General features: G+C 42.4%; 1 protein-coding gene across 3 annotated transcripts; it reads left to right on the top strand.

The window, feature by feature from the left end:
• Positions 1-15: 15 nt before the first annotated feature.
• Positions 16-27,607, top strand: LOC109967408 (E3 ubiquitin-protein ligase RNF220-like). 3 transcript variants are annotated; one of them, XM_020612944.1, is made up of 16 exons: positions 16-347; positions 1,507-2,106; positions 18,623-18,749; positions 19,828-19,870; positions 19,972-20,058; positions 20,668-20,710; positions 21,056-21,145; positions 23,155-23,198; positions 23,521-23,608; positions 23,941-24,037; positions 24,348-24,407; positions 24,527-24,591; positions 25,049-25,133; positions 25,893-26,001; positions 27,151-27,225; positions 27,321-27,607. In XM_020612944.1, exons 2-16 carry the CDS (start codon positions 1,515-1,517, stop codon positions 27,390-27,392), a joined length of 1,677 nt encoding a protein of 558 aa, XP_020468600.1. In that variant the 5' UTR covers positions 16-347; positions 1,507-1,514; the 3' UTR covers positions 27,393-27,607. The 3 variants fall into 3 exon arrangements, with proteins under 3 accessions (XP_020468600.1, XP_020468599.1, XP_020468601.1); XM_020612943.1 differs by having other exon boundaries at positions 24,524-24,591; XM_020612945.1 differs by lacking the exon at positions 21,056-21,145 and having other exon boundaries at positions 24,524-24,591.
• The last annotated feature ends 126 nt before the right edge of the window (positions 27,608-27,733 follow it).

Genomic DNA, 27,733 nt, shown 5'->3' with positions numbered 1-27,733 from the left:
GGAAAGAGAGGGGGATTGTCATTCGGAGCGCATGAAGGAAAGCCCAACAGAGACAGACCAGTCCACTCGCTGATGCCCTGGACCTGCCCAGAAACACAGCGACTACAGCTCTGAACTCCACACATCTCAGCGTTAACTCAACTCTTAGACACCAGGAACATCTGGAGCAGGACTGAAGAGCCGACGCTGGCCGCAGCTGCACGGGTTTTTTTTTTTTAATCTTTCTCTCTTTTCTGTGCGACCAGGAGAAAAGTGCCGCGTCCTTGAAATTCTAAGTTGAAAGAGAAGGAGAGTGAGAGAGTTCCACTTGACGGCCAAATAAATCTCGCTTTGAGTACTTCATCACGGTAAGTGCTGCTGATGCTGCGTAATAACACAAGTGATTACAGCTTCATTTGTTTTAATTGGTTTAATTGGTTATTTGATTGCCATATGCTCTGTCCCGTGTGAGGCTTTGTGGTCGTTTTTTTTCGGAAGTGAGGGAACTTGTGCCCTGTCTGCAAAACAGTTTGGAAACACGTCAAAAAAATCTGAAACGATCATATTGATCCCCTGTGCGCTTTTAGGTGTGTGTGAAAAGTTATGGCATCGCGTCATTTAATTGCAAAATATGAGCTATTTGTTCATTTTTCTCAATTTGAAGTTTTTTTGAAGTCAGTTAAATATGTTTCTTCTCATCCTGTTTAGTTTTAAGAACAGATGTTTCGGTTCATAAACTGTGGAAACACTTTTGTGAATTCAAAAAGGCGAAACATTAGGCTCCTTTTATATTTAGGCCGTTAATGCCAATCTTGTGCTATTCATTTAATTTTAGTTTAGAAAAGGTGAAATCACGAATTAGAGGAAGCTTTTTTTGCTGGAATATATTATTGCTCATCCTTTAAATTATTATTGTAAAGAAACCGCGATTAGTTAAATGAAGTTAATCATTTTATGGTGTTTTTGTTTAGAGTGTTGTTTCACATTTTGGAAAAGAAATGTTCCCACAAACTGCACGTTTTCTGATTTACCTAAACATTTTTTTTTTTTTACAAATAAAAAAGAACTGGTCTTTTTTCCGAATGTGTTTGGAGGCTTTTCCTAAATCTAAACCCTTAGCTCGCTATTAAATCTATTTTTTTGCAGGCTTTGACTACATGTGTGTTTTATTGGCATAAATATTTACAGGCACAGTGGGCCATCTCCTGCCCTTTTCTACCGAAATTAATTCAAAACTGTAATCGTAAAAATGCCTCTAGGGTTGCAACTGGGTGCGTTTTACAAAATGAAGAAAGGTTTTCAATGTGAGATCATAAAACCTAACAAAATTAAATTTTATTCTTTTTTAGACTAATTAAACCTTATTCTTCATAAGACAGCTCACTTAATTATCCAGTAATGGTGAAAGGAAAACGGTTACTCTTTGTCACCTAAAATAGTGCACGTTTTGAAACAATATTTTCTTTTCATGCCTCCAGTCTCCTCTCACCCTGTGTGTCCTCTCCTTCTCCTCACATTTACAAATAGGGAGGTGAATGGACCTCCACCGCCCTTTCAAGATGGACAGCCCCTCCTACCTGCCCGCTCCACTGGCCTCCCCTGCCCTGATGGTCCTTGCCTCTACTGCTGAGGCCGGCCGAGATGCCTCTGTCCCCTGCCAAGCGCCCAGGCCCTTCGGTGTCCCTGCTTCAGTGGAGAAGGACCTCCACCTCCCCTTCCCTTCGGCCTCCTACACCTTCACCTCTATGTATCAGCGCCAGGGCCCAATGTCAGGCACTTTTCCTTCCCGTGATTTCCCAGCCTCCCTGCTCCACCTGCACCCTCAGTTCACCCCACCAAATCTGGACTGCTCCACCCTGGGCATGCTCAACCACAGCGGGGTGGGAGCCTTCCGACCTTTCTCCTCCCCACAAGAGGAGAGGGAGCCGGGGAGTTACCAGTCGGCTTTCACCCCTGCCAAAAGGCTGAAAAGTTGCTTTCCAGAGGTGGAGGGGAAGGAGTTTGACTTCAGCTCCCTGGGAGGCTCCCTCAAAGTTGGGGAGGACTCAGGGAGGAAGCTATTCTCCATGTCCGGCCTGCTGTCTGATGGAGAGGCTTCACTGAGCCCGGAGGAACGTAAAGAGCACAGTGAGTACTCACTCAACTCACAGAAAACACATCTGACATAGGTTTTGGTACGTAATGATGGACATCTCTCCCTGCTCACATGCAAAACTCACACCCAGTCATTCATCTCTTTAAAGTTTGCAGTCAAATATACAGCCTTTAAGTGGTATATCAAAGACCTTACTCATCCTGACGTGACACAGCAGATGAGCTTTACATACTGTATATCCTCCACAGCTGCTTCGACTAGAGGTGACAAATTGAAAGGAGGTTTTGTGAGTAAAGACATATCTGAAAATGTTTTCCCTTTTGCAGTCTTTATCCTCTAGTTGGGCAAAGTGTTTACAGCAACTGGCTGACTGACTTTGACACAAATAAATTGACTAGTGTCACTTATTCAGCTTAGTGATCATTAGCCACATATGACCATTAGGACTATTGGAAGTCAGACATTTCTTGGCGGCTGAGGAACACAAATACATTGGTGCGTATAGAGGGTTGACATAGGAGGAGTGAGAGTTGGAACGAATGACACCCTGTCAGAGATAACGAGGTGGCAGAGATAGAGAGGAAGGGATGGAGGAGGATGAGAAAAAAAGAGAGGGAGAGAAAGACGTGGTGATACGCCTCAGCCTGAGCTTTCCGACGACAACCCTCAGCTCAATATGGCCGCCCACACCAGCCGTCTGATTTGTTGACAAATGAGTGGGAGAGGTGTCAGTCAACGCACCGCAGAGGGAGAGACGCTCCTCATTACTCCCGGGGATAATTGCCCAACGACGCGGGGGCACAACACTCGCCTTAGAGGGAGAGGGGAGGGAGGCAGGGAGCCAGAGTCAGGGAGGCAATGCTAGGCATGATGGGAAATCAAACCCCCTCAGTGGCGGTCGCCAAGGGGAGCGCCTGACAGATGAAAGGGACCACAGAAAGATAGAGACAGAGGAGAGAGAGCACCCAAAGGCTCGACAGATCAGAGGGGGACACCATCGAAAATAATGACAATGAGAGGGGGAGCAGAGATGGAGAGGGGGGAAGGCAGGAGGGAGAGATGCTGATACACGCTCTCACACATATCACCTAAAGGAAACTTTCATCCCACACATAAAGGGCGGGAGCAGGGATGAGTTGTCTTAAGAAAAGTTTGGATTGTGTGCCGTGTGTGTCTCTATGCATATGTGTGTGTCTTTGTTGAAACTTGCTGATTTTGTCGCCGGTTGTTGGCTGAGTGACAGGGCCAGGGAGGCGGAGTGACAGGAAGGAATCTCAATATGGAATTTTAATAAGGACGGGAAAGGAAGCGATGCCAGCCAGCATGCTGGTGTGAGAGGTGTGTCTGTCTGACAATATTTGCACTGTGCACTCGTGCATGCGTGCTCCCCTCACCTCCTGATTTTGGGAATCTCATTTGGAGAATGTTGACAAGGACAAAAGATGGGGTGGAACAGAACATGGGATGCAACGCTCCTCCAAAAAAAAAAAAAAAGTGGAAAAAAAAGAATTCATGCACATTGGAAGCTGCTTTTCTAGCTTTATCCAATTAGATTGGAGCTCAGGCAAACTAAGGGCTTTAATGCAATTGAGCTCCCAGCACATTTCTAAGTCTGACATACACTTGTTCCTCTTGACTGGGTAACAGACAGTCACTTCTTAAGTGTTAAGCTTGAAATCTTCTTGTAGTATGAGAGTGTCTACTGCTCGCATACTGCAGCAGCGATGGCAGTGCAAATTCTCACTAGACGATGAACTAGACCATCAACTCTTACATTTATAGTTTTTAAGTTTTCTTCATTAGGGAAATGATCGTCCATGTGGAGTTCACATTTTCCTGCTGTGCGTGCCTGGATTTTCTGCGAGTGTTATGCTCTACCCCCAAGACACCTATATTTCTTGACGCTGCCCTTTAGCAAGACATTGACCTCAGAACTTGTGTCAGTTCCTGGGCACTGCACTGTAGCTGTCCAGTGCTCCGAATATACACTGACACATTTTTTAAGTAATTCTGAAAACTGAAGTGATGATACTTGGGGAGGTTTTCCTTGTAATACATCAAAATGTGATTTTTAGGACATGACACTTTTGTAACGAATGACTTTTCCGTATAGGAGGTAGCACTCTTTTCTAGTGTTGCCACCTTCAGAAGGATCTGTAGGAACTTCACCTAGTCTAACACATGCGATGAGGAGAGTTGAGATACTGTGGCCAATGCTAGCATGAACAGTAAATGCACATTTTTGGCATAGTCTCCAATTTCAAGTACAGGTGACCAAGTGCGGTAGTTCCTCTCATAGCTTCTTGTCAGTCTACATAACAAGCAGGTAAGGCACTTCGTCACTTCTGCCTTGTGCATCGTTGCCAGTGGACGTCTCCTTCTATCCATCCAGTGTCTTTCTTCTGTCAGTTTTCCCTCCCGTTCTTGCTTGTGTTTTATCAGGGAAGGTCTGAGATGCACGTTGTGCACTGACAGCTGTTCAAACAGCCATGCTCGTTTTCAAAGGGCAGATGTCTTCACTGGAGCGAGTCGTGCTTATTTTCCTCAGGGAGATGCTTTCCGCCACAGGCCTGAGCTGGAACTACAATGGCCCTTTACCAGAAACACCAAGCTGGGAAACCGGAGCAGCAGAGTGGCAAAACACCCCGTGTCCAGACACTGATAGTGTGTGTGTATGTGTGTGTCTGTATCTTACTGTGGTGGCAAAGCTCAGGGAGAGCTGTGATAACTGAAACCAGATGTTCGAGAGCCCAGTGCGTTGTGATTCTTGTAACACGTTGAGCTCCTGGACAGAAGACGGAAAACCGTCATGTGCACAGTAGGCAAAGAGACCCACGAAGGCCAACAAACAAAAGCAAACAGCTTGTCTCCTTTCACCTCCTTCTTTTCTTTTCTTTTTCGTCCAACCAAAAGACTGGACTGATCTTGAACCTGTTTGATGAAAGATATAAATTCACTATAAACTCACTTTAAACTTACCGTATTTTCTGCACCATAAGGCGCACCGTATTATAAGGCGCATGCTAAAACGTAAGGGAAGCAAAACAGTGAGTTTAGTTGAACTTTATTCTACTATTTAACAATACACTCACATTATTTTTTAATCAATCTTTTCCCACAAATCCACTTCCGAACCATAGATTCATTGATTTTGAATTCTTTCGCAGCTGCTCTATTCCCATTTACAACCGCGTAACTGATAGCCTGTAGTTTGAATTGTGCCTCGTAAGCATGTCTCTTCACTGGTGCCATTTTCAGGGGTCCTTAGACCGGTTTAGACTGGTTTATCGCTGCCAGCGTGCGTAGTGTACGTATTACGTCCCTGTGTCAGCGGGAAATGGTCCGACAGTCAATCAAGCGGAGCGCTTACCAAAGTCGCACAACATTTTTTTTACAGATTTTGGAACTCAGTGCACACATAAGGCGCACCGGATTATTAGGTGCACGGCCGATTTTTGAGAAAATTTAAGGCTCTTAGGTGCGCCTTATAGTGCGGAAAATACGGTAGATGTCTCGTGCATGCTCTTGCATGGGCCACCACAAGTATGGCATTTGTTTTGAGCACCAAAACATGTCAAAATTAAGTGGAAAGGAAATGATCTCATGTTGCAAACTTATTGAGTCAGACCCTCTTTCTATTTTTGATATCTGTGACTTTTAACTAAAGATAACGTGAGTAAAGCATGCCTTCCAAATAGGCATGGACTATTAAAGAGTTCTCTTTCAGGGGATCAGAAGGCACTGAGAGACTCATCAAATTACCACCTGAGTGAAAAGAAATCTACCAGGAAGTGACCGGAGGGGAAACATTTAAGCATAACACACACTGAGGATTCTCTGCCAGATGCTCTCAGTGTCTAAGTGTCGTCCATGGTCGGTTATTCACGGGTTGTTAGCAGACTGGTGCAGCATCCAAACATAATCGATATTACATAGATTCATCTTAGCTTTGTCACATGATTATCTCTAGAGCTTGAGCTTGTTCCGCACACAGATTACATGTTTTCACGCAGCATGTGTGTGTGTACTTATATATGCGTGCATACACTGTGAAAACCAGTTTGAGTTTTATACCACAGTGAGGACATTTTGGGAAAGTGAGGATACTTTACTCCTCACTTTCTAACACTACCACAAAAGGATGTTTGAGTGTCAGGAATTGGTTTTAGGTTTAAGGGTAGAATTACATTTAGCTTAGTGTTGGGGTAAAGGTTATAGGAATTTACTTGTGCTGGATAAGGTTAGTCTAAGTACAGGCTGTAAGGAGCTAAGTGAATGTATAATGTCAGTGAGTATACTCACAAAGAAATCTGTACAAATGTGTGTTTTAAGGTGTGACCATAGACAGGTGTGACCATTACTGCTGTCATATCTCCAAACTGTCAAGTTATCAAGAATCAAGGACATCAGCTTTTTCAGTGTGACCGCAGTAATGATTTTAATTGCATATTCATAAAGCCAAATATTGCAGAATTAACCCACAGAGGAGCTTGTGGTCATTCACTCATTAAATCATCAAAAATGTTGCAATTACACAGTTTTCATCCACCAGCAATAAATGTTTGTGTGTAATTTCCAAACCCTTATTTGTGCATGTATATTGACCCCTCTCTCTCTCCCCCCGTTCTCTTTCTCTGTCTCTCACACATGCACACACACACACACTGAGCCATATAGCTGTGTGTGCTGATTTGATAACAGGGAGGGCGTCTGTGCAGTGTGTTTTCCGTGTAGCAGTTGTTGATGGCTGCTTGTATTGACTGGAGCTTCCTGTTGAAAGACAGTGTTTACAACCTCCTGGCAGACCACAGGAGATCAATAGCAACCACTCGATGCTCATGCATACACATATAGTATCTGCTGCCCACTATTATTCCCAGGGTGTATACTCCTCATCAGGCAGACCCACACGTGCACCCCATGCATCAACAGTCACACTCACCATATGCCTATGTCTAGTTTTTTTATGTTTGCCTTTTTGTGATTTTTGTGTCTGTGTGATCTGTGACATGCAAACTTTAATAAGAACTGATGTAACGTAGCAATAAGAGGGTAGAAACACGAACAGCACAACTGAGAAATGTCGGCACGTAGAGGCAAAAAAAGGAAAGAGATCTCAAGCAAATAACTTTTTGTTAGTTTTGATACAGGCTGCTGAGGTTTTTTCCATGATGACATGCAACATAGCAAATTGTCAAGTAAAAAACAACAACAACGAAAAAGTTTATAAAGTTGTATCATCTCAAATAAAGTGACATCTGTAACCAGTTCTCTGACCGCAATGCTGGACTCGGACTTGTTTCCAAACACTCAGCGAGGAAACGTTACAGTATTAATGGTGGGTCTGTTTGATGTGAGAGCATGCTACGGTTGACTGTTCCCCCTCCTGTTGTGATGGTAGTTTGTTCTAATGTTCTCCCAAGTAAAAGAGGCTTTTATCCTGGCAGGAGGGGAAACTCTTCTTGGCTTTTTATCTCTTTCCTCTCATCTTACAAGGACTAAAAAGAAGGAACATAGAACTTTTTCCTCATGTTTTTGGAGTTACATTTGTGGTCTTGTATGTGTTTATACATTTGTGAATGCAGTGTGGGTATCTGTGTGTGTATGTTACAGCTTAGACATCAGAAGTTTCCCAGTGTCAGAGAGTAGACCACACGGCTTGTCTTAGACAAATTGCATTTTCATAAATCTGGCAGTAGGCTCTTACAGTAGCAGGGGGAAGTCTGTGTGTTTGTGTGCGAGGGTCTTTTTGTGGTGACCATCAGCACCTGTTAGACGGTCAGTGTTCTGCTGAAACATGAGTCATAACATATCTTGTAGTCGCTGCCTCTGCCTACATCTCCTACTGTGATTGGCCCACACAAACAGTGCTGATTCTGTGTAGAGAGAGGGAGGCTTGAGAAGACAGGACACAGTGAAAGAAAAACAGAGAAAGAGAGACAGAGGGTTATAACGAGTGCAGGGCCCAGGGGTTGTTAAAACAACAGTCTTGTTTTAACAGAGGCCATCTTTCCTTCTTCCCTTCTTCCATTTACCCCTCTTCCTTCTCTTTCTCTGTGCACCTGATCAACCCGCATCATGACCGCTTCTGATCTCACATCAAAGACCTGGTTTGTGTGTGTGTGTATGCATGCATAGGAATGATTTGGGGTAAAGGCATAGGGGTTACTTCTGTAGATTAGGTCGCATCTTCATAAGAAGTTGCGTGCACATACACACACACTAGCACGCAAACACATTCTCCATCTGGTCCCCAGAGTCTGACAAATCAGTCAGAATGATAGAGAGGGCAGGAAGGCCAAATGCTGTGGTTAAACACATGGCGCTCGGGAGTGGCAAAGACAGACAGCAAGACCACACCGAGCCTGCATGCCTGTGTGTCTGCCATACACAGACACACATGCCTAGTGGCACACACAGACCTCATTACAGTATGTCACTTGTATACATGTGCTTGTTACAAGTCTTCCAGCTGTGGAGGAGCTTGACAAAAGCCAACACGTTAAAGGCATGTCAGGCATGATAGCTTTACCTCCCGCAAGGCGACCCGACATTATTCAATGACTTTATAAACAGGATTATCTGCCATTGTAGATCATCGGATGTGCAATTTAAAAAGTACATTTTTCAGAATTTGAATTATGTAAATATATCATTAGGGAGCTGCTATCACCCTCTCCTTCCCCCATTCTCTACATCTTATGTATTAATATTATAATAATAATTATATAATAATATTTATATAGCACTTATCAAAATAAACTCTTACAAGATGCTTTACAAAGAGCAGGTGTGTGTACTACATGTACAAAGACATACATGTGTACCTGTTTACCAGATTCATGCATATTAAAATACAATTATCAGAAAGCCCTATGATAAAAGTTTTCAGGAGTAGCTTATAAGGATTCTGATTATAGATAATAATCTGCTGTAGCCTATAGAAGCAGTAAGTTTGGAATTTGGACATGAATAATTGTTATTGTGCATCATCACTGTCAGGTGTAGAGTAGAATCTCTGAAATGCAGCATGATGAATTGTAGAATTTATCACAGTAAATCATGTACATAGTATGGGCACTTAAAAAAATTTTTTTTTGTGGTACTGGTTTAGGGTACTACACCGTCCAAGCATTTCAAAAAGATTTCAGACACTCAGATCATTTGGCAGAGGCTAATTATAGGAGCAATTTAGGACACAGCCTTAGAGGGAAAGTTAATATTTGTTGGGTTATATGACCATGTGAATGTGACAGTTTAAACATGTTAAAGCACAGGAAACAGAATGGTTTACTTACACATGCATCCTAAACACCCTGTGTTGAATTTAGTTACTTCCAGTGCTGCTTAACTGTTCAGCAAACTCCCACCAGTGCTGGTGCACCCCTGCCTTAAGTGTCAAAGTCTACCAGGATTGACCCCTCACACCACTGAGTAAGGGTGTAAACGCTCCCCCGGTTCTCCTCAGAGAATAGCCCTGGGCTTGTGCCATAAATCACAGGCTTGATAATTGGTAGGAAAACAGCAGTATATAACCTTTTATGTGTCATCTCAACTCTTTATTATGGTGCTAATGAGTGGCCATGGATCAGGGTTAGAGCCGTGAGCAAAGGGGGTGGAAAGGGGGTTCACCTCTGTAAAATACAGGCTTTTGGTTGGCTACACACACACACACACACACACACACACACACACACGCACAAACACATAAACACAAGAACTCAGTATGTATCTAACACAAACAGACACACACTAGAGGGCAGGCAGTTGCTCAACTACAACCAGGAAGGTACTCCTCACACTGAATGATATGCACGTATGCAAACATTCCCTCACATGCACATGTATATGCACAGATACACACACACACACACAGGCAAGCTCAGCAGTGTCCATTACAGGCTGCCATTAGTATGGAGATTGTGCTAATTGTCCCCACAGACCACACAGGCAGTGGTTGGCAGGCCCGCTGTGAGGCTGTGAGGCTGAGCGTGAGCAGAGAGTCTCCTTTACACTTCCTATTGTCTCGGCCGTGACCCTATTAGTGCAATTACAAATCAGTCACTGAATGATTATGGGATACATGCTGAGGATTGTTTCAATGCAAATTACACCATTATAGCATACTGAGTAGCTCCACTACTGTAGCTTGAGTTTGACATAACAAAAGCGATACAGTAGCTTAACCTCATCTAGTGTAACACTGTGGTGAGCCAGTTCAGAACAAGTTGAACATTTGTCCAGTGGCCATCAAACAAGTTTCCATCACAGTTTTACCAAGTTTGATAATGTAAAGAAACATTCCCAAAAACTTTGATTTGCATTGGAAACAAGAGTAATTATAGAACCACTGTGGCGACTTCTTCTGTCTTTAACTGTGACAATATTTTTTCACAGTAGAAGATTGTAAAGTTGTAAGTTTAGTTGTGTTGTGGAGGACACAAATGTTACACTCAAACTTTATAGTCACTATATGTTTGTCCTCCCCAGCTACAGACATGAGAGGGTCAGATTATTAGGAACACCTCTGAATATAATCTAGTCCAGTACAACACTGCCTTTAACTTTGACCTCAGTAATAAACATATAATTTAATTTATACATTTATGACACAGTTGTACAGGTGTACCTAAAAAAGTGGGTGGGCAGTGTACATTTTCATTCTGCCCAAATAAAAAAATCCATTCTTCTTAGTGCCAAACACTCAGGAGACTGGGTTCACTCTGCTCTAGAGTTAAAAGATCTTTGCATCTTTTGCATCTCATACAGACACCATAGATACACTTCTACATCTGTAGAAAACTCAAAAAGTACTTGACAAAGGGTCAGTATTTGACACCCTGGGAATGAGAGCAGGCTGAGTATTTACAAGCTGTTTTCCTCTGAGAATTCCAGCTTGAAATAGCTGCTTGCATCTGCGTGGACTCCTGGACTCCTCTGCTCTGGGTGGGCTGTTTCGTGGCCCTGCAGACTGGAGAGCATCCAGTATCATTAGCAGTGGCTCAAAGTTCCTGATCAGTCAAGTAGAGGAGATTGAACTCTGAGCGGCTCCTGTGTGACCCCGCTGAGCAAGAACACAGGGGAGAAGATCTATAGCTGCTGGCGCTGCCACAGGCCTCTTTGTTCTCCTGTGTGTGCTGACGGGGGGGATCGGAGAGGCGTATCGATGGGGGCTCACACTGCAGTGCGCTCACCAGGGCTACACGATGGTGTGTGTAAATGGTATATATACGAGTACATACACACACTGAAGAATGTGTGTATGCACACTTTTCAATGCACAAACCCACCTCCACACACACACACCACACACTCATACACGATAAAACGATCAGCAACAGTGATTTGAGAGTGCTACATTAAATCTCAATGTGTCTTTTTCTCAACAAGACTTTAGGGTACGGAGAGCTGATTCTCTCTGGTGCTGGGATACCAGATGCAGCAGACTGGGATGCTCTGCCTTGTACTCTCATAAGAAAACAACAAGTAATCATTTACTGCTTACCTTTGCAGTTTAATGCTTGGGCTACAATAGATTTCAACAGTTAGACGACACACTCACAAATCAGATTTCTAATGCTGAATTACAGTACAAGCATTTCATCACTGGAGGGGAAAGTTTAAAAAGTTTCTCCAAGATTTCTTCACCTTTCAATATTTTAGATAGGAATTAAATAATCCCTAATGATAGAATTGTAAATCCTCCTGATTCTTTAATCTTTGTGGGTGAAAAGCTGCTCAATCATTTGTATCTTACCACCATTTGAAGATAAAACCATCATCATCTGCTGTAATTGTTTGATCATCCAGGAAGACACAATAACATCCTTTAGGAAGTGTGACTAACCCAAACACAGGTGTATCACACAGTGTGCCAGGTGCTTGTGGTCCTCTTTTACCAGCAGCAGTCAGCACCATTTCTGACAGTATCAGATGTTATCTGAATGGTGGGAGGGAGAGATGGCTTATCTGTAATGATGCCCACAGATGAGGTTTAAAGGAGGGGTGCTGTGGGGCAGTGTCCGAAAAGTTCCACAAGTTCTGACTGGAGGTCTGCTCACACTGGGACTGAGGCCCAATTGGGGGCTGTTTTTTAGTCACAAACTCGGCATATTGCCCAGGAGAACAGCCATTTTTATTGAAATGCACCAGCAACTCTCAGTCCCTAATGGCTAAGGTTTCCACTGCTCACCTGCACCGCACAAAGTGTATGTGGGACAGGTGTGTGAAGGGAAAGCAGCTGGGTGCCTTTTCTTTGTTAGAGCAGGATGGTGTGTGCAGACTGGTCTGTGTCAGATGCTCAAATTATATAAATGCAAAATATTGGACACAAGCTGCGTTTCCAGTCTGTCTGAACCCAAATGCCAAGAGCTTCTTTCTGAATTTATTTTGCATGTTTGATTTATGTTGCTGGGTTTAGATTTCAGAGATTTTCATGGCATAGTCTGTGACTTTTAGGGATACAAGATAGTTTCATTCAACAAGCCATTATCTTCTGAATTTAATTAATTTGCATTAATTAAATATGTGCTTCTTCCTCCTCTTTATTCCACTCTTATTTTCCTATTTCTTTGTCTTTCCTTCTTTCTCATTTTATTTTCTAGTCAATTCTAGTAAGTTGTTTTAAAATTGCCAAAACTGTGGCATGATGTGTTTACGAGCGTCAGACAGAGCTATGGTCCATGTGTCTCCAATGCTGACTGCATCAGAGTTCGCACCACATTCAGCCAACTACTTGGCAAATTCACATGTGAATTCAGGGGGTTTTATGTCCAAGGCATTTTGGGAAATGTAAAAAAATCACTAACTGATGTGGAAGTTGAGATAACAGCAACAGCATCTAGGTAGAGTTCTTCTGTCTGAACACAGGTGTAAGAAAATGCTGCCATCTCCAATCAACTACATAGTAAGAACTTGCTTTTAGAGGCTGTATTGATGTTTCAGTATCACTGTTGAGACCTGGCATAATTAAATTCTTCAGGGAGTTCAGTGTTTGTCCAGGACTGTTCAGAGAAGTTAAGTACTTGATGCAAGCAAAAGAGCAATCTACTCATTTTCTTCGCATTAACCACTAATTGAGAGAAGGAGCAAAAGAAAATGAGGGAGATGTGATGAGAAGATGATGGAATAATAAGAGAGACAGAGCAAGGCAGAGCTACACATAGAGAGAGAAATAATTAATGTTTATTAATCAGGGGTCTGGGTAATAGGGAACTGTATTTTTGGAGCCAATCTAATTAATCCTTTAATGAGGGATTGTCATCTATTTGTTAGTTTCTTGATGTTTCTCTCTCTCATAAATACACACAGATAGAAACACATGACACAGTCATGACAAAAATAATGTATAGATTTAAAAGCTTGATAAATGTTTATTTCAACCCACCACACATTCAAAACAAGAAAGTAAAATATATTGGAACAATCACACGATACATAAAATACAAACACCTCAGGTTTACACATCTCTCTGTGTTTTTACTTTCAGAGAAATGTACTGAAATAACTTCATGGTTTTTGTGCCAGTTTGATTCATTTCTGCTAAGCATGAAATATTTTTTAAATGCTTCCAAGGTTATATAATACCTAAACTGAAAAGAAAAGGTACAGTAAGTTGCCCTTAACATGACTATGGCACTTGATTGCCTCAAGATCTGACAATGTGATATAGTTTGACATACAGTAGTTGGATCTCTGAATATTTTTGTGTCTTGCAAATGCAGGTTGACAGCAGTACAATGAGTGACAGCCCACAGGTGAACAGCTGTAAAACTGTCCGATGGGAGGGGCTTCTTGATCCAACATGACTGCTCTGACTGTGACAGACAGCACAGCAATCAACAAGTCTGGTTTTGGATTCAGGGTCATCATTCCTGCCTTCACACACTCACCATCCCATGTCAGATTTGTTTGGATCAGCTCAAGAAGAACATACTGCATATTGAACCACAGACACCAAATTTGTACCAAAAGAGCAGGGCCCTACCCATTTAGGATGCATAATTTTGACTCTATCCAGCTCATGTCTTGGGAAGTGCCTCAGTTACAAGACCAAGTGAACCTGTGAAGACTTCTAGCATTCAATAGCACTGCAAAAATCAAAGAACTGAATTGACATTTTAAGCTTTGCCTTCACTAGAAACGTTCAGGCTTATATTATATATTATATTTTTCCACTGGCAGATATTTCAGAATAAATCTCTTCAAATAGATCTGCAGATATGTTCCCACGAGGTGGCCTTTAAGTAGCATCATATATCCACAAATACCCAAGGACATTCCTAAGTTTCCCCCTGACTTCCACTCCCTCTCCCCAACCTGTAAGTCACTATCACAGATCATTGAGCCATGCATCTCAATGAGGGCCAGATTGATTGGTTGGAGCGGAGCAGAGGCAGGGTTCGATCTTTGCCCTCGGGTCCTGAAAAGGGAAATATGGTCACAGGGACACAGTCGCACAGCTACCCAGTCTACTCTTCATCAGCGAGACAATTGGACACATTCATGCTGAGCCACGCCTGCACCTGATGGAACAATTGCAGTGACTAATGGAGAAGGTGAGAGAGAAAGAGTGAGAGGGAGAGAAACTGGGGGTCTGTGCGTTGATTGACCTGTGGTCAGAGAGGTTATGCCCATTGATCTGTAGGGCAGAGGAAAAGGACTTGGGCCTGAGGTGCTTCAGAATGAGTCTATTTGAGGTTTAGGATTCCTGTCCATTCCCAACAGGAGCTTTTTCATCACCTAACTCCCCAGGACGTACTGCTCTGTCTCTCGTTGTCCATGTAATGCACAGAGCACTACAGAGGCCAAAGGCCAATCAATGTTCTACAAGAGATTGATACAGATCTTATTAGTCAATGAATGATCATTAGTGGTCTAACGAGGCATCGATTTGTGCAAGGGCCAAAGGTTGTGGTGGTTGTGGTGAGTGTCTTTAATACATTAAACACAAGTGATTGCATAGAAGGAGGGATATTTTTGAAGGATGCTGGAATTAGATTGGACAGTGAGAGAACTGAGGTCAAGCCATAAGAGGAAAACATACCTTCACTGGCCACTGAATTTGGTTAGGATTGAACATGGAGCCTCACAGCACATTTGTCTTTTATGTATCACCAGTGTAGCAATTCTGCAATTAATAAAAAGCAGATATCTAGAAGTACTAAGTCAAAAGCAACTGGACTTGCTGTTTTAAAGGCTGAAGCAGGAGCCTTTGAAAGCTGAGGAAATGACTCTGCTCATAGCAGATGTGTTACTACAGGGCCTATTATGTTGCTCATTAAATACCCAACCTCTCAATGGGCCATTATTTCCCCAGTAAAAAAAACAAACGGCGTCTTGCATACTTTCCCCTCTCACCCCCTCCACTTCAGAAGTTAGCTCTACCTCACAGACTGCAAAAAATCCTGACTAATATCCTGCATGTGATGCTTTTAAATAGGAAGCAGGCCGTGGGATAGGGTGCGGTACAGGTGTGGCAGGAGCCAGAGGCTTTTATAGCCTTCTGTCTCCTCTGAAGGATTGCCAAGGTCCTGCCTACACAACCCACCACAACAGTGTTAGCTGTCACACATTAACTTTACTCTCCCTGCCAATCTCTGCATACCTACTGGCTATATAGAGTCGGCGTGTTATAGCTTTATAGAGGGATTTCTTATGTGCTTAGAGAATTGTTTGATGACTGGGATAATGACACCAGTTGGAGTGAGTTGTCTCAGCACTTTATTGCCAATGAACACAGAAAAACACAAACCCACCTGATGCAAAACAAGCTCCACATCTTCCCCAGGATGCTTGCTTTTACCTCCCCCTGCCATTCAAAGCCATCCAATCCTCCTCACGTCAATCAGAATTATATCACGTCCACAGGTTTGTCACCGGGGAGATGTTCGTCATCATGTCTCCCCTGCAGAACAGCCTTTTCATGCCCCAGCATAATGTCAGCGGGTGACATCCAGACCTGATGTGATGTGGCATTCACTAAAGGTCATGTTAGGCATGTCTGCTTCGTCTGCATCAGCAGAACTGGCAGCCGTCATATGGGTGCTGGCGTCGGCCATTACCCGGGCCCTCAGGGGGGACTTGATGTTTAGAAGATTTGTCAACAGGATTCTGATCTCTCTGTTTCAGTGGCAAGTACTGAACCCAGGATCATCACAGTGCTTGATGCAGAACAACAGACAGTGGATTTCACCATCAGTCATACAAGGGGAGAAGGAGGGCCACAATATCTCGCTTTGCTTCAAAAGATGAACTTTACTATCTCACAATTCTTTTGCGTTAGGGGCAGAGACATATCACAGCATTTTGATGGGTTACTCCCCTCAGGGGTGTGATCTCTTCAAATCCAGGGGGAGATAAGCCAGCTATTGGTCTCAGGCATGTTTGTGTAAGCTCATCTGTGCAATTCCTTTCTGACAGCAGCTGTATATAAATTTATTTATTTTCCATGCCAGTCCAATTCAGATTTTGAAAATAGTTTAATCAATTTTGAAGTGACCACAAAATAGGGACAAGAATGTGTTATTCTGCACCACACATTTTGATTTACAGGAACAAAACAAATATAGCCAAATAATCACCTTCCCAAGTGGGAAGAAAGCCAATATCCAAAAGGCTGGACAAATGCTAGGCGGTCAGGAAAGGACAGGATGAACTGGCGAGACACAAAGATGGAAATAATCAGAGACACAGAGACAGTGAATCCATTAGAAGTTCCACTAGAACAGCTCGGTGAGAGAGGACCAGTCCATCCGAGCCAGTTGCCGTAGTGAGGGAACAGATAACAATCCCCACAGGCAGGTTTTACAACCCCCTGTTGTGTGTCTGAGACCCCCCAGGCTGAAGAGGGTCTGAGGCGGACTGATACTGACAGGGTTTATGTGGTTGGGGGCGGAGGGCAGCAGGGGGATGGAGATGTGTAAAAAGGTGGTCATGAACCAACAACTGTCGCTTACAATAGCACAGCAGCAGCACAGAGTTAGGCCTCAGCAAAAGTATGCACACACACATATGCACACTCATCCATGCATTCAAGCGCGCATGCTTGCTCCCACACCATTAAATCTAATGTCTGTGTGGTGTAGAGGTGAAGAGGCTGTAGTTGGAGGAGGGAGGGGGGGCTTATCCAAAAATTGGACCAGTAAAACACCTGAAAATCAAATCCCTTTGCTCTTATCATGGCGCCATTCAGAGACGTTATCTGTGCAGGTAATGTGGTTATAAATTCAATTTCAGCACAGAGATTTCATTGTTTACTGATGCCTGCATGTTCCGGGCGGCAGAGCGCAGAAAGCCCGGGAACGCTCGATGCGTGTCGGGAAAAGTCATTTAGGCCTCTGCGAGGGATGCAAAAAAGGCGAGGGGGGGGGGACCAGCAGACCTGTCACTCTCCCAAGGACACCGAACTCCGTTTTCTATTTCCATCCCATGTTTTATTTAGAGGCCATTTTGTCCTATTTGGTTCTTCATTAAGGGGCTCATAGCTCAAGTGATGTCAGCAGACGGCATTTGCCAACAGACAAGCTTGTCATGTTGCTGGTCATCTGGGACAAAGTGTTGGTCCAGTGTCTGGATAATAGGGAAGTTCAGTTCATGATGCTCCACAGTGAGGGGTCAGAAGTACTAACCTGTTTGTAATGTCCTATATTAGGAAGAGTTGAATTGTGATTGCCAGCCCTGTCATTTGCCTTCACTTGACTGTGTGGTGATGGGAAATTAGGTGCATCTTGCCTTCTAGCTCTCTACATGTGATTGATGGCTTTCAGGAGTAAAACACCTCATCTACTAGGTAAAATCTTGATATAGTAGAGCTCCTCAGGCTCCCAGCTGGCTGCTTATGGCAGTAATCCATCAGTGGGGTCCAATGGGCCAAGCGGCCCTCCTGGGTAATGTTCCTATTGACAGCCTATGATGTCAACGCACTGACAGCAGGGGGGGCCATAGCATAGCATAGTCTCTGTGTGTGTGCAACCTTATTTTACTTTTTAATTTTATTACTCTTTTGTTTTCCCTTGCCTCTGAAAGTGAAGTAAGTAGTGTCTTGCTTCAGCCACCGCAGTGGAGTATTTGTACACTGTTGTACTGCTACTTTTGCTGAATAAAAGATCTGAATGTTCCAATTGTGACTAATCAGTGTGGAATTGCCTTATTATTTTTTAGTTAAAATGCTGAATTTTTTTTGTTGTTGTCTCTTCTTTTTCACTCACTATTGTTCTTATCAAAGACACTTTATCTTTGTGATGTGGACTCATACATAAATCAAATTTTCAGGAATTACTCTAAATGAAAGCAAGTCTACAAAAACAAACAACAAATAACATCTGCGTGACTGTTTAATAAAATATTTTGTTGTTTGAGTGACTGAGAACGAGAGCAGCCAGTAGTTACCAGAAAAGAAATCACATCATCCCTCCATAGTAAAGCACAATGTTTTCTGTGGCACACTTCTCTTCACTACCTCTCATAGCCTCACAGACCAGGATAATGACCATGACACAATCTTTCTTCTATAACCTCCATTATCATTCTCATCCCTCTTCTCCTCAGGTAAGGTGAAGGGTCTCTATGATGCTCAGGCCCCAGTGTGTCCGGTCTGCAAAGCCATACTGCGACCTGGGGAGCTGCAAGACCACATGGAGCAGGAGTTAGCTAAACTCACCCAACTACAAATCAGGTATCACACTCACTTTGTCATCTGATTTCACTCCCGCAAACCCATTAAATCTTCTCTATCTTACTCTGTTCTTTTTATTTTACATCATAGAACTTAGATTTTTAATGGCACTGCTGAGGGTAACTTGCTCTTTTCTTCTGCCAACCGTTCTTTTACCTTTTCACTTCTCCCATTTATCCATTTGTCATGTTCTCGCTTAATATTCTGTTCAGTTTTGCGGTAATAATTAATGTCGACACATGCTGTAGCTACAGGGAGCCCCTTTCAGTTTCCCCAGGTGGTAGCGCCCACCTTCTCTGTCACCTGCGTGCAGTGTTTACAAGCTGCCTCATTGTTTCCTACATATTTCATATTACAGCCTCCAGCCTCAAGGCGACAAATCATACAGCGAGTGGATAATGTCCTGCTAATGGCTGCTTTGAGTCCTACCCACATGCACACTCACACAAAATATACACACAAAGAGCAGAGGTGCACACACACACACACACACACACACACACACACACACACACACACACACACACACACACACACACACACACACACACACACACACACACACACACACACACACACACACACACACACACACACACACACACACACACACACACACACACACACACACACACACACACACACGTTACCTGCTGCTTAAACCAGAAGAATGATTCCTTCAATAAAGACATTAAACTCCAAATCTGCTTAACGACCGCTCCGTGGACAGTAATGGTTTCAAATTGAACTTGGCCCACAGGGACGCTGTATGCTGTATGTGTGTTATGTGTGTGTGTCACAGAGACATTGTGGTGGTGGTGGTGGGGGGGTCGACAGTAAATGTGTGATAGACATAAAGTGTGAAGGAGCAAAATGAGATTATACACAGACTCAGATCAAATTCAGACAAGATAAAAGCAGAGGTTTTTATGAGATGACATTTAAAGGATAACATTGTGTTTGTATATTGAATTGGAGGATAGTGTAGTTGATTTGAGTGTGTGTGTGTTGTGTGTGACTTTATATTTCTAAGGTTGTTTAACACACAAGCTTCTGTATTTGCCTCTCTCCTCTACAGTGTCACTCCAGGGCAGCATGACCACCTCATTAGGACCCCAAAGGTAAACATGACTGTAATGTCTTCATGAGGTTCGGTAAATAACATCCACCACTACCACCTTTCCTTTGACTCTTTATCTTTGCTCTCATTTTTTCTGTCCAGTGTCTTTCTCTGCATATAAAGCATGAAGGAGGTTCTCCCACCTCAACTCCTCGTCCAGCTGAGGACACCCACTCCGACCGATACCAGGTGAGGTTAAAAAATGTGGAAACCAATATCAGATTATCACGAGTTTCAGGACGACAGGATGACATGGTCGTACATGTGTCTGCGCTTCTACATGGGACTTAGATTTAGTTGTAAAAATAGAGAAAGGCAACTTGCATTTCTTAAAGATGTAGAGACACTTTAAAGAGTCAAAACAAGAGTATTTCTTAAACTGAGGGTGGATTAAGAATTAAGAAATTAAGACTTACCAAAAATATAAAGCAATATGTAATGTAATGTTATTTGTCAGGTTCATAGTGCAGTATAGTGAATCAGAGAATATACCTGATTCTGTATGCACACTCCAAAATGTATGCATGTAATACTTTTGATTCGTGCACTAAAAGAGCTCTGGACAGCTATTACTTAGCAACATTTTAAAAGCATAGTTTTTCTCTGGTGTGTTGCCGGTGACTGCAGATGTTAGGCAGTATACTTTGTTCTGTAGTAAAGTGTTACACCTGTAAATCACAAGAACTAGCACATATAGAGATTTGAAATGTTCCTACTATTAAATGTGGCAATGAAAGAACTGTTGTTTGAATGCAACATGAATAAAACATGAAAGATTCATTCTTCTGTTTGTTGCAGACATTTCTCCGTGTGCGGGCGAACAGACATACAAGACTAAATGGTACGTTGGTGCATGCAGAGTGAACTCGTGTTTCATTGCCACTGGCTCAGCTTGGCATTAATAGACAGTTTAGTACAACAGTCTCAGTCAGGTTTGCAGTTTAAATGGCTTTAAACTTAAAAACGTAAGCAGTGACAGTAGAGTTTTTTTTTTGATATTCCAATTTCCTGTGTTCATGCTGATGCGCCCAGTTGTGTGTTTCGTCCAAACCCCCCTCCCCTCCTCCCCCCTCCTCACCAGTCGCTCAAATATCACCCTTTTCCCATACCATCTCCACCGGCCTAGCGCCCACACGAGCAGAGGAGCTATTAACCCTTCAGCTTTGACCTCTTGATATGTTAACAGTTGATGACCTCTGCTGGTGCAGGTGCTATGTCAAATCTGCCCCATTACGCCCCCACAGCGCAGGAGCTCACCTAGACTGCACACAAGCTGGTAAGACACACCGCGAAGCACTTTTTAAAAAAAATGCCCACGATCATTTCTTTTAGCTGCCACGCCCTGGATTTAAACTGATAAAAGTGTGAATACAGGAATGTTTTTGATTTTTCTATAATGGCTGCATGAATTTGTCACAGAGTTCTGAAACTATGCACAACCAAAACAGCAACATTATTCTAATGCTGGAGTCAATGAAATAAATGAGTTTGTTGACAGAAAATGAATCATCTGTATGTTAAGTTATCCATTAAGCAAAAATCCCAAACATTTGCTCATTGCATTACAGATTAACAGGGATTTAAAGCAGAAGTCATTCATAAGTACTTTTATTAATTTGTTATCTGGTGTAACTCAATTTGTTATGTTTCTGTGAAAAACAAAATTTTCAAGGTGTGATTTCTTATCAGATATCATTATATACTAACATTTAAGTACTTTGTCATGGTTACATGAGTAGAAGTAGAAGTGCTGTTCATGTCACAGCCCTGCAGGACGGTGCCAGGTTGTGAAAAAATACACTTAGCTACTGTTTATCCTCCTCTAGCATAACACTTACTGTTTTACTTACTCGCAGTTGTAAATGTCAGAAGTTCATTAATAAAAACTTATTTCCATAACCTATCAAGTGATGATATAAAGTTTAAATTGGAGAAGGAATTGTTTTACAAACTGGCAACCCAATCCTATATATTTATATATACACAGTATATACAATATAAACTCCCTGGTCACTTTTGCTCATGTAAGCATTTTAAAAGTCATGTGACAGTGTGATAAAGACATACATAGATCTACAGATCATGCTTAAAGCTGACACTATGGACATCACGCTGCTGGTATTATTACCACTGAGATTCTCTGGCTCTTAGCTGACTCGTCAAACCACCAGCGCTGTCGAGGTCTGTTAGCCTTTATTGGGTCTTATAACAGGACAGCATAATGAGCTTCTAAATACACGCCAGGGAGAAAAAGAAAGAGGAAGGGAAGAGGAGAAGGAGGAGGAAGAGGGGGTTTTCTGTTGATTAATCAACCTCTCTCTCCTTTCTCTCTTTGATGAGTTCTTCCCAATCTATGACCGTCTCTTTAACCCTCATTATGTTCGCTGTGATGGTGGCACTCGGGTCACGGCCACCAGCTCTCTGTGTATCTCCTTTCAGGAGGCCACTGTCATCTATCAAGAATTAAAGGGCCCTAAAACTTAATGTCCCCTTATGCAATCTACAATCAGTCAGGTCGCGGCGGGAGAGGAGGTGCAGTTGGTGTTCTGCCATGTTAACTTTAATATCAGAGAGGAAAGAGGGGGGAGGAGGGGGAAGATGGCAGGGTCGGGATGGGAGGACCGCTCTGCCTCTGCTGATGGAATAACATGTTGTTGTCACTGTGTATATGAAGTCCACATCTGTGTTTCCTGCTCTTACAGAGGAGGTAACTGTAGCTCTGTGTGTGAATGTGATCAGCTTGTTATGTGACTGTGTTACAGGTTAGTCCACTTGTAAACCGTACATTTTGTGTTACAGTTTTTAACACCTGGTGTGGCATAAGATGGTTGTTTCAACCATTTAGAATGGGCAGGATTACTATTTATGACAGTGAAAAAGAAATGCCAAACCTTCCTCACAGCAGGACAAAATGACATAATGCAGTAAATTGCTGCAGTAATTAATTTCTAACTATGTTATAAATCCCTTCTCTTGCACCCTTCTCATGCTCCCACTCAGTTTTTTTTTTTTGTAAAATCCCATTCACTCTGTGACTTCCATTACAGACTCTTACTTTTTTCTGACCTTTGATGTTTTTTTTTGTGAGAGAAATAGACAATTCACAAACATTTTGGGCAGAAAGGACGACAGCACAATAAAGGAGTGAGGAGGGAACAGTCTCAAGTTTGAGGGTTCAAAAATCAAAGATGAAAGTAGAACCAACAAAAGATCACTACTTGATTAAAAAAAGCAATGTAAACATAAAGTCACTTGACGTCCATTTAATCATCTGTCTGTTCCCAGTCAGGATCAGCAAGCTGAAGAGGAGGAAACCAGGGGAGGGACAGGTATGGGCTTTATTTTTCTTTGAGTGAAAGACAGATCCAAATATTTGTTTCCTTGACATTTTTACAGTAATCTGAGATGAATATATATAAGATGTAGAAGGCAGGTTGAGAGACTGTTGGTGGTCTGAACCTTCTCACATTGCTGCCTTTGTTCACCAAGCATCAGGGTCACTGTCAGCTTGGTGCGTATCCATGAGAAAACCCTGCCCATGTTGGTTCACAGCTATGACAACAGTCAAGCAGATACACATCGCTTGAGGCTGTGGGATGCATAAGGACACCGGACAAACAGCATGTGTATGTACATCTGTGTGCGTTCTAGGAGGGTTTGGCGGACTTGGTGCCATTGGAGGATGAGTGGAATGAGAGGAGAAGGATACAGATGACTTCTGTAGTTGGAGGGTTCAAAGGTAAGCATCGGTCTGTATGTGCTGTAAGTTTGTAAGTATGTGCTATCAGTGTCCCTGCTGTGGTCTTGTTCAGTGGAGGCTGAATAATGTGACTGAGTGGTTGAAAAACCGCTGAACTTTTCGGTGCAGATTACAGTGGATCAGGATGCCTTGAAGGTTCGCTTAAAACTGACGGTTTTCTTTACCCAAGAAAAATGCTCTGACCGGCAAACTTGTTACACACCAACTGACAGAAGCAAGCAAACATTTTGTGACTTTAGATAACAGAACAAGCATCTTAATTCAGTGCAGAGGCTGTTAAAGAAGGATTTCCATATGAAATGTCTCATCAGGTGCAATGCTGGTTAGCACAACCTCTAAGGAGTGTCGAGACAGCGATGCCGACCTGGACGTGGATGGAGACGATACTCTGGAGTACGGCAGAGCACAGTATCCTTTACATCAGACACAGTGAAAGAACACAGCAGTTTTATGTTTATATTGAAATGTAAGAATCAAGAACAAGTGTTTAAACTTTAAACCAGTAGTAATGCTAAAGAAATTCTTACCATCCACAGTTTGTAATCAGTGACACTGGCAACAACAGCCTTTGGAAAGTTGGCCTCAAGTAAAAATAAAAGTACCCGGAGAAAGTTTAACTTGTGCCTGAATTAGAATTAGAAGTATGATGTTTCTCAAGATTTGACAAGCTTTATAAATTCCTTTTAATTGTCCAGTTTTTCTTAAGTTTACTTCACAGATACACAGAGACAGATGTGATCCCCTGTTCAGGAGAAAGCTCCAAGGAGACAACACTGAAGTATGTATTCCGCCTTTTATTCACGCTGGATGTTCAGTTAGCTATGAAATGATCATGTTCCTTTTTTCATCACATATATATATGTATATATTTTTTTCTCTGTTGTCTTTTTCCAGCAGCAGCAGCAGCAGCGTGTTGCCCGACTCTAGGATGAACCTAGACTTTCCCAAATGGTCAAATGACGGTGAGTTAAGCAAACTTTGAATGAAAGAATTAAATAATGACTCTTCACAGTTATATAAGAAGGTTTTGCAGTAGGGCGGCACAGTGGTATAGCGGTTAGCATTGTCACCTCACAGTAAAAAGGCTCTGGGTTTTAACCTTGCAGCAACCCAGGGCCTTTCTTCCTGTGCCTGTGTGGGTTTTCTCTGGGCTCAGGCTTCCTCCCACTGGGCTGTGGATTAGGTTCACTGGTGACTGAATTACCCAAAGGTGTGAGGGTGAGTGGTTGTCTGTCTCTACATGTCAACTCTGTGATATACGGGTGGTCTGTCCAGGGCGTACCCTACCTCTTGCCCAGTGTCAGCTGGGATTGGTTCCAGCCCCCCAGAGCAACTACAGAATAAGGGCTTTAGATGTTACTGAGTTTTGTTGTTTCTTAATAATTAGTCCATTATATCTGCATCTGTGTGTTTACTCAGGGAGTCCATCTACCAGCAGTGGAGAAAAAGTACATGGCAGCATAGCTGGTCTCCCCAAAACCTGCAAAAACACTGAGATAGAGATGTAAGTTTGTACTCTGTGATCACTTCAGTCTCACAGCACATGACAAACGTGTCACACATTATGTCGACATCCTTACCATGAACAACTCAACATTTGTGATCACATACTGTTGTCTTTTAAGTAATGTGTTGGATTTAAGGCACTTTCAGTTTTTTGTCTTGAAATCTCACATGGCTTGACCCCGCCAGGAGTGACACAAAGTTAAAAATTGATCAAACATCAAAACAAACAAGTCTGTCTGTCAGTTTTTAAGGTCTTGGTGTGGCGCTCTGCGTGTCGTAGCAGTTCAGATGAGCTACTCCTGCTACCATCAGCATGATACAATATTATGTGATAATGTTATCAATCAAGGTCATAGCGGGCGACGCACTGCATGTACACACATTTCATCACACTTAATGCATTGTAGCCCGTCTGCCTCGATGTGCACTATGTCAGCGCACGCTGTATAGTCTGAGTGTGTCTGTGTATATATCCATCTTTGTGAGGACCCTGATACCTGAACCCCACACTCACCCACACACACACACACCCTCCTCTCCACCTATGATAAATGAGACAATGAATGTGGACAATGTGATTGCCGCTAAATTTCATGCTCAGTGTCCATGTTGGCCAGCGAATAATTTAATCTGTCTTCGATTTATAAATGACTCTCCAGTGTCTGCCTAAATCACACACCCTCCTCTCTCCCCTCCTGTTACTGTCCTTCTGCGTGTGTGTGTGTGTGTGTGTGTGTGTGTGTGTGTGTGTGTGCAGACTCTCAGAGGACTCCACACTGACAACTCTGGACGCACTTAAAGCTCGAATACGGGATTTGGAGAAACAGTTGTCTAAAGGAGACAGATTTAAATGCCTCATCTGCATGGTGAGTATGAAGGCAAATTACAGCGGCAGAGCAAACACGGGAAAGAGAAAGAATCGCGCAATAATGCAAAAATTGATGATACTCCTGTAGTGACCTATGTTTTGGGCAGTAAATCAATATTGTTGATTTTAAAATTGAATATAAAAATAATCATTTGTGCTGTTGTTGTCCTTTTTGTTTTGTTTTTTAAAAACTGTGAAAACTATTTAAGTAATATTATTTGAAATATTAGGAAAATGTGTTTGACATCATGCTTCATGACCACACAAACGTTCACATAAGTCTCTGATGTATATTATATTATCAGTATTATAATTGTCTGCATTATTTTAATTTGGATTTATATATAGAAAACAAGTCTTGATCTTTTTTTTCAGAATTTCAGTCTTGAGCTGGAACAATTAGTCAGTTAATCCAACAGGTGACTGACAGAAAATGATTCAGTATATCTTAGCCATTAAGTAATTTATTGAGTAAAACTGCCACACAGTCTGCTCCTTCCAGATTATTAAATGTGAGGATTTACTAATTTCCACTACTTTATATCATTGTGTAGGACAAAGACACCACCCAAAGACATTTCCCTTGCTTCTGACAATTTGTGATGAAAGATTTCACTATTATTTTTTATATTTTGCAGAGGGAATGATTAAATGATCACTGAAAAAATGTGTATCTACAATGAAAATAATCTCTTATCTCTGGTATCATCTAACACATATGTTGTACTTATTCACTTACAAGCCTACAAACAGCTCTATAACCACACAAAACCTCAGGTAAAAAAATACACACAGTTAAGTGATTAATTAAATTCTGTTCCTTCTGTGTGTGACTTCTTTGTGTAGCTAAAGCTGCTGTTTCCTGGACTATGATCAGATTTTAAATGCACTAGTCTTGCTGACTCCATACTTATGTATCAAAGGATGTAAATCAAAGAGGTTTAATGTGAAGGATATTTGCAGAGAATGATGAGAACAAATCAATAAACGCATCAAGTAGAGCTTTCCTGTTGTTAAAAAAGCTTTGATAAAAGTTCAATCGCCAGCTGCGATGCTGTTATTTTAGTTTTACGTGGACATCTAGTGGCAGGGTTTTGTACTGCAGCTAAGAAGCCCTCAGCTGTGTTGTGTCTGCTTCTCTCTGCAGGACACGTATACGACCCCACTCACCTCCATCCAGTGTTGGCATGTTCACTGCGAGGAATGCTGGCTTCGAACGCTGGTAAAACCTTAATCTTGATTTTAATTTGTTTAACCATAAAAACCAAGCTAAATGCCCAGAGCATGTTTGAAAAAAGTGTGATTTTTATTCTTCAGGGAGCTAAGAAGTTGTGTCCTCAGTGCAACACCATCACCTCACCTGGAGACCTGAGGCGGGTTTACCTGTGACTCAGCCACAGGGGAGGGGCTTCTTCCATTTTAAGGGGTGGACTTGTGGACAGCTGGCCTGTCATAGACTCCTGCCTTCCTCATCCTTCTCCTCTTCCTCACACCTTTGTGGACCTTTCTTTTCAATAGTGAACTCCTAACATCCACTAACCCCTGACAATTTGAAGAACAGCAGAACCTCTGACCGTTATTTACAACCCTGTACAAAATTCACATTCCTGAAAGAAACATTTAAAACCAGAGCTCAGGCACTGAAAAACAACTTTTGGGATAATATTTATTGATTTTTTTAACCCCTTTACCTGTTTTATGAGAGAAAAGTCAAATCAAAGCACATGTAC

Source organism: Monopterus albus, unplaced genomic scaffold (assembly GCF_001952655.1).
Source record: "Monopterus albus unplaced genomic scaffold, M_albus_1.0 scaffold129.1, whole genome shotgun sequence".
Lineage (NCBI taxonomy): Eukaryota > Metazoa > Chordata > Actinopteri > Synbranchiformes > Synbranchidae > Monopterus > Monopterus albus.
The sequence above is the reverse complement of the archived record's forward strand: the minus strand, read 5'-3'. Positions and strand labels throughout refer to the sequence as shown.